This window comes from Camellia sinensis, chromosome 13 (genome assembly GCF_055761805.1).
Source record: "Camellia sinensis isolate YWXY chromosome 13, ASM5576180v1, whole genome shotgun sequence".
In the NCBI taxonomy this organism is placed as follows: domain Eukaryota; kingdom Viridiplantae; phylum Streptophyta; class Magnoliopsida; order Ericales; family Theaceae; genus Camellia; species Camellia sinensis.
Genome location: NC_138973.1, coordinates 73,182,297 through 73,195,948, shown reverse-complemented (window position 1 = coordinate 73,195,948; position 13,652 = coordinate 73,182,297). Strand labels below are relative to the sequence as shown.

Genomic DNA, 13,652 nt, shown 5'->3' with positions numbered 1-13,652 from the left:
AAATATACTTACATATCACATAGTTTCACACACCATTTTATTTTTCCTTTTCAAATCCCTCAACCAAACACAACATAAAGGAAAAATAAAAGTTTAAATATTTTTAGGATTAATTGGTGAAATGTCCATACTAAATGGAATGTTACTTGGCCCAAGATTTTATCTTTTTTGGTGATAAGGACAAGTATTAAAAATTTGTCGGCACCAGAAAATTGGTAGAAAAAGTCATCGGAAAAGTCGTTGGGACTCGATGGATGGCAATGGCGACTGGTAACGATGAGTTAGACAGATAAGTGTTATTGGACAAATCTGCAAATAAATAGGTGATATTTGAATAAATAATTAGATAAATAGATGACATTTGAATAATAATATATGTATGTGAAAATTACAAATTTAATTAAGAGTCACTGCCATAAAATCACAAATTGCAATTATTTTTCATTTGCAAGGTGTGAAGCCAAAATTATTATAATAAAGCTCTATGTTCTCAATACGAAATTGAGAGGGGTTCAAAATCTGATTTGAGACAATAATACTCACTAATTAGTTGGAGAAACTATGCATTGTAGGTAATTTTAGTATGAAAGGGGGATAGAAATCAAGGTAATAATAAAAATGCAAATACTTAATTTGGAAACACTCCCATTAATTTGGAAACACTCCCAATTCATTCATGTGTTTTGCTTTCAAAACTTCGCATCCCTTAAAGTTAAGCATGTCTTGAACCATCCATCATCAAATATATAGGAAATTTTTGAACCTTACACCCCGCCCTGGGGAGGTGAACAATAAAGAAGGAAAAGCAAAACAAACCAAAATAAAATCTTGAGAAATGTTACCTTCATGTAAAAAGTGGGAGGGAAAAAAGGCCACTTGCAATACTGACTAGTATAGGATGAATTCACACCGTGGCTAAAATAAGGCTAAGAAAGACGTCGAAGATGATTATGCAATAACAGTACAACAAAGCACCACATAAACAAACAATACTATCAACTTCAATTCTGAACATAATTCCATTATAAATAACTTGCAGAAAAGTTAATATGCCTAAAAATCCACACAACTGATGTTCTGAGGATGTTCTCCCCAAATAGTTCTTTAGAAACATAAATATTGACACAAAAATACCACATTGTTCAGGAAACATCCAAAAAAATGAAATACTTGAATAGATAGAAAAGTACGGAGAATGTAGATTCTAGTCATTAGGTAAACAATAATTAAAGCATCATCTACACGAGCATTAGGAACTTCATACAAAATCACCAGTCCAAAACTTTCAATTCGATGAATCACTAGAGGAGTCCAAAACGTTTGATGAATCTGCACAATGAAAGCGTAAAAAAAAAAAAAAAAAAATCTCATCATAAGAAGAAAATATTTCAAGTACAAAACCAACAATTACAAACTGAGGCTGAAACTGCATACCCTATATTACATCCGTTGTCTATCCAACCAGGATGGGGGCACAATAATTTTTGTAACAAGAAAGGGACTAATGACAATAAAAATAAAAAAGGGGACACAAAAGAAGAGTTTTAATATTTAACATGGTGGAGATGACTAAATTGAATTTGACATAGGAACATACTTCAAAACAACAATCTAAACTTTTTTTGGGATAAGTAAATCAACAGTCCAAACATATATATAGAATAAACAATTTCTCAGCCTACAGAAATATGACACAAAATTTGTCCGATAGTGACTAGCTTCAATTTATTTACTACACATAAGAGCAATATTTCCATCACATATAGCAAAATTGGAACAAGAATAAATTGCAATGCTAGTGGACTTTATAATATTAACAGTTTAAATAACACTAAGGCAAGTCACTCATCAGTAAGATTGAAGGATCTCAGATCATCATTGCCTTGTGCATTAACCTAAAACAGTAGATGCATAACAAAGATACGGACATACCTACCATCCAATTTGAAAACAAACAAACACATACACTCTTCTAAACACTCACTCTTCTAAGATCATAAACCATGATCATCAAACAATACATTAACCTCCATTGGTATCTCCAACCCATTGTCTATAAGAACAAAACTTAACACCATAAACTCCACAGGATGAACTCATCTTACACACCTTTATAGCACAAGGAATCATCTATGTTACATAGACTCAAGCATGAGCATTGGTGTGGGTGATCTCCACGCATGGTATGAGCCCTTAAACTTACAATACATTGATATGATCCAAAACTAGCAGCAGATTGGTGAATACATAATGACTAGCATTCCAATACCGCACTCCATTACCCTTGTCTTATCTAGTGCATGCACGTTGAATCATAGATTCACAATGTCATCAGTAAGTACAGCTTCATCACATGTCATCCACACCTTTACTCAACACCCACTTGCCCAAAACTATGAGAATTAAAAACATCACAACATGACCGACAAAAACCAAAAGCAGCAAATACTAAAGATCCCAAACGAAAGAATAAAGTGATCCACAGATTCTTCTGCATTCCTGAACACGTGTAACAATTCAAAACCAAGACTCTTTACAAAAGTATTAAGGTTGCATTTGTAGAGCTTTCTAAATATGATTTGAGAGTAGGAGTTGTATTTTGAGTTTGTGAGTTTTGGAATTATGATTTGAGTGTGGAAAATTTGTTTGGTGGAAGAGTTTTGAATTAAGTGGGAAATTTTTGATGTGACATGATATTTGATACAAAAAACTTACAACTTATAACCAAACACATAACTCAAAATTCTATTAAAGCTCATAAAAAAAATTTAAAAATTCAGAAAATATTTTTTTCAAATATATAAAAATTAACATGTGTGAATTGAAATATATATATATATATATATATATTTTGCACTGTTCCGGTCAACCGGCCGAACGACCGGTTAGCCCAAATTTTCCTGCCTTCGATTGAGTTTTCAAAATTGAACGTGGAATTAACTTTTGAAAATTATAAACAAACGTCATGTGCGAAATAAGCTCTGGAACGTTAGTTCCAGAGCTGTACCAAACACAACCTAATATTCTGTGTGTTTAGTTTATCATCATTCATCATTCTAGTACCTGGTTCTTAGAGACCTAGTTCTCGGCTGAAGTGGATTGACATTTTCCACTTTTGAGGCAACAAAATGAATCTTTGCATAAGCTCTCTGAAAAAGAAGCAAGTTCCATAGCTAATTAGACCAAATGATTATCAATTCATAATTGAAATCAAGTTTTTTTTTTTTTTTTTTGATTGGCACCAGCGTGCAAGGGTTTCTCTAATCCGGTGGCCCAAAGGAATTGTTAGCACCTAAGAGGTTTCGATCCTGAATCTTGGAGTGGGCACACCCCTAAGACTAAGGCCTTGCCACTAGGCCAACCCCATGAGATTAATTGAAATCAAGCTTTTTGATTGACTTAAACCTAAAATACTCATTTTTTCAATATATCTTTATTATCTAAATGCATAAATACATTTTTGATGTATTTTAATAAACTTGACCAAATGATTTCACCACATATTTAGAAACATATTATATTATTATGTAAATTGAATCAATTTAAGATTCCAATGCGATTTAAATTTCAGGAAAAAAAAAAGTATTTTGATTCATGATTCATACCCCAATTTGACAACCTTGATTAATAGTGATAATGGAATCCAAAATTGTAGCACAAATAACAAAAGGAACACCCTTCCCCCGCAGTCTTCCAAATAGTTTCTGCTAGGAGGGGATTATAATTAGATGGAATAAAATTCTTCAAGAAATTAGCCACTTCTGCCCCCTTCGTTTCACCATATTCACTCCTCTCTCAGAACATAGAAGCTCAAAAAATTCACCACTGCCGCCAATTGCAATCTCAAACCTCAAGCAAGGGGAATCCATGCATCATACAGCATGACAAAATCACACTTTTAAAGCCACTATCAACCAAATAACTTTAGAAATTTATCCAACCTACCCTTATTTTCCACCAATTATATTTGGATTTTCTACAACAATCAACACAAAGAAGGGGAAAAAGGGATAATTATTATAAAAATAAAAATAAAAATAAAAAAGTAGTCTTGACATTTATACCGATGAAATTGTGAAAAAATGGTTTACCTTATTTAAGCATTATATTATCCCATACGACTAGCCTATCCCACCCATATACATCTTCAAGTGAACTGTAAAGTAGAAGTAAACCAAAATAATCTTTTACCTCCATATGTATAAAAGAAACTACAAAATCCAAATATCTATCATAAATTAACAATCTATGGCTCAAGTTTAACAATAAACTCCATTCCTCCATCCCTTCAGGATAACTAAGTGCCTCTCAAACTGTCAAACCAACTAAACTCCACACATATAAATATATAGCTAAAACCACCACCCTAAACTATCTAACAGCAACATAGATCTAAAGTAAGTCCTACATCATATGCCAACATTTGTCAGATGATGCCAAAATAATTTGAGACTCCAATAATTTAGAGCATCAAAATGACAAGCTTCCAACTAACACATTGAGTGTTTGTGGCTGGTATTCATATAATAAATATAAGTTAACTAGCCATTTAGATAGTGTGCTATAAATTCATGCGTCTTAATGTGAAGTCATTAATCATTATATCATGCAGCATCAATACGCGAAAATCAGTTATTTGCAAAACACTTTCTATTCTATCTTTGCTTTTTTTCTTTTCTTTTATATATCAAAACGAAGAATCAAATATTTTTCTCTTTTTTTTTTGTTTTTTTTATTTGTTTTTTACATCAAAACAAAGAATCAAATATTTGATTATTAATAACCTTGTAAAACAGGTTAAAATTTTGTGTATAAGCACCAAGTAAAACATCACAAAAAAGACAAATATCGAGCAGTTAAATCTATCTTATTTTGTTCTTACCTAAAGACACCCACCTAAAGCTGTGGGTGGCTGGTGCTCATTATTCAACAGTCCATCCACAAAAGCATGGCACCGCTCCCTGATGGTCGCATGCACCTTGTGAGGTAATCACCGATTTTTAGATATGGTTGTTTCAGCACTTTCCATGCACTGTTTCGGTGCTTGAATAATACTTGAACACCATCTTCGTCAAACATGCAGCGTTCTATCTCACCATATGTTTCAAATACTGAATTCACAATCGTCCTATTAGTCATGAAATAGGGGCCAATGCGGTAAGCTGCAATATGTCGAAGAGTCGGATCAATCTCAGCGTGCTTGTAAAGGCTCTCTAGTATAGTTGGGGTTTTCATCAGTCCTTCCTTCACTAATGAAACCAGGTTGTAAGTCCCTAACCCTTCCAGAAGCTTCTCGAGAGGCTCCTCTTCTTCCTCAGTGGTGGAGGAGGTGGCGGCGTACTGATTTTCAGGTAACTTATATTGATATCTCAATACGCATCCCATTCGAGGAGTGTAATTGGGCGATTGCAACCAGCGGGAGGCGTTGGGGAAGCGCCAAAGAGAGGGCAGTATGCACCTGACATAGTTATCGCCGATCCTATGGGATGGCTGCTTCGCTGCCTCCCACGCAGCCTTTCGCTGTTTAAAGGTAATGTAGGCTCGGCTCTCTGTTTTCCCAGATATCTGTTCGACATTGATGGTGCAATTTTCAATTTCTCCATATCTTCCAAAGAAAGAATTCAACGTCTCGGAAGTGAGAGGGGTCATGTCCTGCCTTCCAAATTGGGACACGAAGATCTCTCTTTGGGCAGGATCAACCTCAGCCAGATGACGAACCCTCTCAATCAAATGAGGGTCATTGGAGATTGCTTCCATAACCAGAGCCACCAGAGATTCTTTCTGTAAGCTTTCTATAAGGCTCTCTACGGACTCCTCCTCCTCCTCCTCCACTATTGATTCCTGCTCCTCCGGTACTAATTGATTTCGCACGAGCTCCTCCTCCTCCTCCTCCTCCTGTCGATGTTGATTTGGGGTTGGGTTCGAGGGTAGGGAGGGTGATCGGTGACGAATAAGGCCACGGCCACGGCCACGACCACGACCACGGCCACGGCTGGCCGGGTAGGGCTGGTTGTCGACGGGGAAGGGGCGTCCTCTGCCGGAACGCGTGATGGCCATGGTTCTGTATGAGGATTAGGGTTTGATTGGGGCAGACGAACAGAACGAGGGGTTTTTGGAGTGAGGGTTTTTGCTTTCGCCTCTACTTGTAGCTCATATATATGTATTTGAACAACTAGAAATATGTTTATTTTTAAATAAATAATTTAGATGATTTTTTGGTATATAAAAATTGTATTTTTTGAAAAATTACTACCCTAAAATATATTATTATACATAAATAAAAACTTTAAAACTTTCATTATTAGTATTGGTAAAATTTACTACTAGTTTGTAATTTATTTTTATAAATTTTGCTAATATGTTTTTTCTCCCTTAATTTATTAAATAAAAAATGTTGACAAAGAGTATTTATAATTTTTGGAATTATAGGATATGAATTGTATTTAAGCAAAAATCAGAGTATCTATTTGTAATTTACCTTCATGGGGTATTTGTTTAGAAGGACGCGATAAGAGCGAACTGCTATACAATATGTATTGTTAAATTTATTGACTTGTAATTCGACCTTCACTAAACTAACTAAACAATGAATTAATAAATTTATTAGACATGGAATCTAATCCCACACTTCAATCTCATAAAACAAACGGCAAGTAATCTAAATTAACATATTTTTATATCTGTCATATGTTGAGGTTCTCTTTATACCTTTTGAAATTTATTTTATACTTCGATATACTTTAATTGATGACCTATTATTAGATATTTAACCTATTAAGTTGTATACTTCTCTATTAAAATAATAATATAGGTTTCTTTATCTTTCATAAAATTATAAAGGCTTTTATAATTTATTAATTTTGTTTTTTTATTTTTTTTTACAAAGAATCCATATTGATTCACTCTATCACTTATAACATGTTTGGTGAAATATAAATTTATAATTAGGTAAAATTTATTTTATCCTTGTGGTTTGAAATCAACTTTACCTCTTGTGGACGCTGTGTGTCTTTTTCGAAGAAATGTATAAGTTATAATATTAATCAACAAAGGAATTTTATTTTTAAATGACATTTAAAAAAAATTAAAAACAAAACGTCATTTGAAAAAATTAAGGGATTTCACTTTTATAATAAAAAAATATTTTAAAAATATTTCATTATGAAAAGTATATAAAAATATTAAAATAGAGATAAAAAGAAAATGATAGTTTGGTCTCTAAACATATAATATTTATATTTTTTTTTCAATTTTCCATGGTAATGGGGTTAGTTAAGATCATTTAATGTCTCCTTAACAAAACCCATCTTTTAATATAATTTCAACTAGAATTGGAGGGGTTCAATTTGTGCTGTTATGCATCACTAGAAAAATCGAATACATCCCGCACCTTGTCCGAATGTTGAATGTCCAATATGCGTGTTTGTTTTATTTTAGTATATCTTGTTTAATAATCTCTCACAAATATGGGGCTCATCTCAGGCTCATGAATTAGAGGTATCTTGTTTGATTAAGGAATTGAGTGCCTTAATTTCCATGCTCATCTGTCCAAGCTGCAATTATTAACAGTTATTTTCATTTGACATTGATGTTAGATTTTCTATTTAAGATAAATTTGATTTCTTTGGTAACAACATTAATCTCAAATAAAATTGAATTATGTCAAACTTATAAGACTTATTGTAATTAATCCTACAAAAAACAAAATAAAATTCAACCCATCAACTCATCTTGACTAAACAAATTGCCACTGCTAGAGTTGGGTAAATAGCACCTTTGGAACAACAATTAACCCATTTTTATTCTGAGAGCATAAATCCAAAACAAGTTCACAGTAAGCATCAATAGCATGCTGTTCATCTTCGATCTATTAAATTTGCATTGGATTACTTCTCTCAACGCATCAAAAAAATAAAAACAAAAAATGGAGAGAGCGAGAACAATATCTCATTCTTTGACGACTTAACAACTATTAGACAATTTTCACTGTATTTAAAATATAAATTTTGTCTGTGTACTTAATAATAAATGGAATACAAAAGAAATAAAGGAAAAAAGAAAGTTTGTTTAATTACAAAAATCAAACCAGAAAATAAAAATAAATAAATAAATAAAACATATTTTTATTTTGTTACAAAAACAAAATCAAAGTTTGATATAAATAACTATTAAAATAGAAAATAAATTAACAACTTACTTGATTAATTTCTTGAACAAATTTTTGATCAAGTCCAGTGTTTAACACTGTGTCCTTAAGACAGATTCGTCCTCTTCACGGTACTTTTAAAATATGGACGTCTATCTCCCAGAATAAAATGATCAGCAACAAACAGTAGCAGCACTACAAACTGTTTGCACAATGAACACACTATGTGTATATACTTTCTCACAAGAAAATAATGCAGCAAAATGTTGAGAGTAATGCATAATTTTTTTGGACGAAAATTGAGTGAAAAGCACAAGTGAGGACTAGTCTACTTATAGATGAAAATCGTGGCTGTTAGGTTTGAATCCAATATGTATGGTACCTGTTTGGACAGATCAATAGATCTGGTTTGAATTTCAAATAGATAAAAACTGTTTTGGGTTTGAATCTGGACAGATTCGGGTCTGTTTGAATAGTGAACCTGTACAGAAAATTCTGAAGAGGTGCAACAAATTTGAATTCAAAAAATTGAAATTTAAACTTGACAGATTTTATTTTACCAAAAAATAAAATTGAATTCAAATGTTTTTAGCCCAAAAAGATAAGTATTGAGCCGGACAAGCCAAACCCAACCTCACACCACGCACCCGTGTCCAAGCCAAGGCCAACCTGGGCGGGCGGCACGCTTGTGTTTATTTTTGGGTCCAATGGGTCATGCCCAATTTGTCCATAACCTCTCCCTTCTACAAACTTGGGGTGCCCCTTGGGGCCCTGCCCAAGTTATAATCCCAAGCTACATAAATTCATAAATTTCTTTCCACCAAACCAACGTGGGACAAGCCTTTATTCAAACCTTTAAGGATTTTCCACCAAAACTCCATTTTCATGGAGCTCACTTTGGCTTCAATTTTTTATTCACCTGATAATGGCTTTGAGCAACCAAATATACCCCGTGAATCACAACGCAGCATAAAACACGTTACCACTTTGACCCACCAACTTTGACATATGAATCCCACCTAAAAAATAGACCAAAGTTAAGGAAAAATTAGATTTTTCCAAAACTTCAAAACCATTTCTAACAACAACATGGTTCACATTTACATTTGTACAATTAAAAAACATACAACAATATAATGATAACAATTACAAAATGGTATCAAAGGGCCACAAATCTCCCCAAAGAGATCTTCAGACTTGATGATGAAATGTAGGATTCTTACTTTCCGTAATAACAATGCGCTCAAACAAGCCATCACGATTGGTCGCTCAACAGACTTCCATTTCAATAAGCTTGCCCCTCCTAACAAGAGTGCAAATGATTCTGCCCCGGCCACTCCCAAGATCAGCACGAGTGTAAATGATTCTCAGTGATGGCATCTGTTTTTACAATATCAAAATCATATGACATTGGATTGTCTTCATATGGAACGTTCTTACCTTCATGTTCGAATTGGTCCTCTATCAAGGTCATTAATGAAAAAATAAATTTCTCGAAATACAGAATAATCACAACCACAAGAATATTCATATAGCATTACATCAAAGCTCAAAGAAGTGAAAAATAAATTTTGACGAGTTGGTTAAATATCTACATTTAAATCAGCAGATAGTCTTGTACAAAAACATCTATGCAAACTGATTTGACCATCAAGATATTGGAAGTTTATTTTTTGAATGAGTCACAGCAAGCACTGAGATATGTCATCCAACATACTCACGATGGGAAAAAAAGAGGAAGCATGTCATCCCATGATTGGTTATTTTTCCAGGATCCCAAAAGCAAGTTAAATAAGACTAATCCTGCAGTGAGGGACAACAAACCCCTCATGAAAAATTGAAAAAGTAAAAGTAGTTTGGGGGAAGATGCAGGAGCCTGCATATTTATGCCTTCCGGTTTTGGCCTGTGCCTCAAATTACTAGACAATTTGCTGTTGTATCCACGATGTTTGGGGTCTATGTTACATGGGCCCCGAGTAAAACTGTCAAGTAGGGTATGTGTAGTGTCACGATTCATCTAATTCTCATGTATAAGAAAAGATGACACAACAAAATATTCATTTTTCTTAATATTCTACTTTGATTTTTAGGATGAGAGTATTTACAAGGTGACACAGGATTTCATGCATTATATGAAAGTTTATTCTAATGCATAATTAAACGGTAAGCTTAAATTACTACATGCGTGTTAAGTAAATGTTAAATTACACATGTTGAACATATATTAATAAAATGCCCCAGTGTCAAGTGCCCAGCGTGGGTACTTCACACACTTAGAATAGTCCATGTAACATGATTTGGGGTTTCGGTCAAAATTAAAATAACATGATGTTAGAATGAAAACATTACAGCCTTTCCTTCAGGGCCGGCCCTGAGATTTGTGGGGCCCAAGGCGAACTATGAAAATAGGGCCCCTCTAATATATTTTTTTTTAATAAAAAATTTATGTATAAAATGATAAGTATCCACAAATTTTTTATTTAAGTATACTTGAACATATAATCATTAAAATTATAAACTAAAATTTACTTTCATATACTTGAATTAATTATTCTACTTTCATCCTCTTCTTTCTCTTTTCATTTCCAAAACTATACTTCCTAGGAAACATGGTTATAATCCCAAATACTTCAATCCACAAATCACAAACACTTCAATCCACAAATCACAAACACTGCAAATCAATCCACAAATCACAATCCACTGATCTGATAGCAAATAAATTATAAAAAAAAAAATTAATGAAACAAAATTAGGGCAAAAAATTTATTCAATTAAAACTGATAAATACCTAGGTAAAAAAATTAGGGATAAATTATTTATTTCGCTAAAATCTAATGGATAAAGAAGGTAAGAAAAAAATTATGGCATATTTATTATTCCACTAATTGATTGAGAAAGAATGTAGAAAAAAAATTAGGGCAACTTTCTTTAATAAAATTTGATAGTGAGAGAGAGGATTTACCATGAGAGAGAGTGAGTCGCCGGAGGAGTGAGTGAAAGAGAGAGAGTGAGTCACTCACAACAATGTTGTGCTCTGCGTCTGCCTTGCCTTGAACTTGGTACATATTATCGTGATCTTCATTTCATTACTTTGTTAAAGAGAGAGAGATTGAAAGCAAAATAGTGCACTGAAGTGAAAGTGATGTTGTATATAGTGTATGTATGGTTTGGGTTGGCCCAAACACTTTTTCTATTTTTTTTTTTATATATGTTTTCATTTTTATAAATATGGGCTAAATTTTACATGGGCCCAATAAAACATTTTGGGGCCCTTTAAATTGATCTGAAAACCAAAAAAAAAAAAAGGTTGGGCCTATAACAATTTATTAAATTTTGAGGCCCTTTTTTGGGCCAAAATTTGGGGCCTAAGGCACAAGCCTTACCTGCCTTAGGTCAGGGTCGGCCCTGCTTTCCTTGATTGATGGTTTGCACTTCATTTGTCATGGAAGAGCTCAATCAGCTGCCACTATGCAAATGGTGTTACAGGTCAATTACTAACAGATCCCTTAGACAGTCTTCTCTTCTCTTCTCGCACACACGCACAATAAGATCGAGAGAGAGGAGATCAAGATAGAGAGAGAAAAAGAGATCAAGACAGAGAGAATAAGAACGAAAGTTAGAGAGATCAAGATCCACGATTCCTACTACTAAGGATTCAACAAATCTAGATCTCGAACCTAATACATCGATGCAAGTATCTTAACCTTCTTTTTCCTTTTTGATTAGCCGTGTCCGAGAGGGAGGAGGCCAATCCAACATAGATCCCACACCCGCACCCTTGTTGTGTCGACACAGGTACTTCGTCCTAAACTGCCGAGTCCATGTAACACAAATAGCAGTTATGGACAAAAATAAATAAGCAAATAAACCAAAACAAAGGTCAACTGGATTGAGTTCATGCTTAGTAGTAAGGTCGCTAAAACTTCTCTCTAACTAAAACAAATGTGCTTCAAAAATTATAAAAGAAACATATTAACAGAAGGTAATGGAGTAATACTTCTAAATTATAAACATAAATGGAGCTCTTAATTATTATTGCAAACTATTGCATATCTAGAGGATGAACTCATCAAATCTCAAACTTAAGGATACGCAGAATCAACAAAAAAGAGTCATTTTTACATTTTTAAACTATTATGTGAGATAAAATAGTACTATATGTAACATACAACATCAAAAAAGTGTTTTATCACAATTACACAACAAATGATACATGTAAGATAGTGTTAAATACAAATATATGAGAAGTATCCAATGGAAAGTTATTAGCATGATGTATCTTGGGCAAGTCATGTAGACATTCCTCAATGTATACTGTCTATCTTGAATAATACTTTGTTTACATAATGAGAGATAAACTGACAATTCATACTTCACATGTTTTCACTTTTTTCACACTCTACTATTTTGAAATGCTCAACTTGCTGATTAATTTCAAGATATAGATTGATCCAACATCTATAGCCCCAGAAACAAATGTTGAGAAAGCCTCGCCCATGAAAAATACCCTTGAAGGATTAAAATAATAAATATAATAGGAATAAATTGACACTTCCCAAGGAAAAGGAAAGGACAAATTGACAGGAAATTTTAAACCATGAAACAAAGTAACAACTATGGACATTCTATGTTTTTTTTTTTTTTTGAATTATATTAATCAACAATGCAACCAAATCACATATACCTTCAGCACATAAGCTTGCACATACTGAGACATGAAACTTATCCAGTAATTTTGTCCTGCGGTGATGCTATCTCTCCAAGCACATAGGACTTCACCCAGTAGCAACAAAAATTAAGCATTAATTAGCACAAATCAAGTTTGCATAAAATAGTTCTCAAGAGTAGTCGGTAGAGCTAGCACTATCAAGTAAAAGCTTGTTACCATCAGTTTTATTCTAGAGTATAAGTAAAAGAAACACCTGGACTTTATGAAGCATGGATAGGGATGCAGATACGGGATATGGCTATGATATGGATATGAAGATATTAAAATAAAATAAAATAAACTTTAAAAACCTTAAAAAATAGGATACATGTATGACAAGGATACGTTCATAAGAAATACTATTTAATAAGTTTTAGTATTGTATTATAATAAGCTTAAAGAATGGTGAGAAACCATTCCCTAGGAATTAGGCATTAGATTACAAAATAATGGCCAGCCACCTTACGTCTTTTTTAATAGGTCTTATACAAATTTCATTTCATTATTATGTCGAAACTGTTTTTATTCCCCTTGTAATTTTTCACTTTCGTACTTAAATGTGTTACGTGCAAAAGTGTTGTACACAAATATGTCATGTTAAAGCTTCACTCCTCTAAGATTTAGTTCATTATATATATCTTTTTCCCTACCAAGAAAACATTTAAAAAAATATTTTGGGATTGCTCCAGATCACTAAATCTACGGTTTTGGAACGAAAGTGTACTATATTTCAGAATATGCATTCCAAAACGTAATTCCCTAGGATATTAGCATTTTTTTGGTAACACAGATTCG

At 33.2% G+C, this 13,652-nt stretch overlaps 1 protein-coding gene across 2 annotated transcripts; it reads right to left on the bottom strand.

Moving 5' to 3' along the window:
* Positions 1 to 993: 993 nt before the first annotated feature.
* LOC114321862 (uncharacterized) lies at positions 994 to 6,139 on the bottom strand. Of its 2 annotated transcripts, none has more exons than XM_028269093.2 (2): positions 4,883 to 6,139; positions 994 to 1,329 (listed from the first exon to the last, which is right to left on the bottom strand). In XM_028269093.2, exon 1 carries the CDS (start codon positions 6,055 to 6,057, stop codon positions 4,927 to 4,929), a length of 1,131 nt encoding a protein of 376 aa, XP_028124894.2. In that variant the 5' UTR covers positions 6,058 to 6,139; the 3' UTR covers positions 994 to 1,329; positions 4,883 to 4,926. The 2 variants fall into 2 exon arrangements, with proteins under 2 accessions (XP_028124894.2, XP_082758648.1); XM_082902522.1 differs by having other exon boundaries at positions 4,897 to 6,139.
* Positions 6,140 to 13,652: the final 7,513 nt, after the last annotated feature.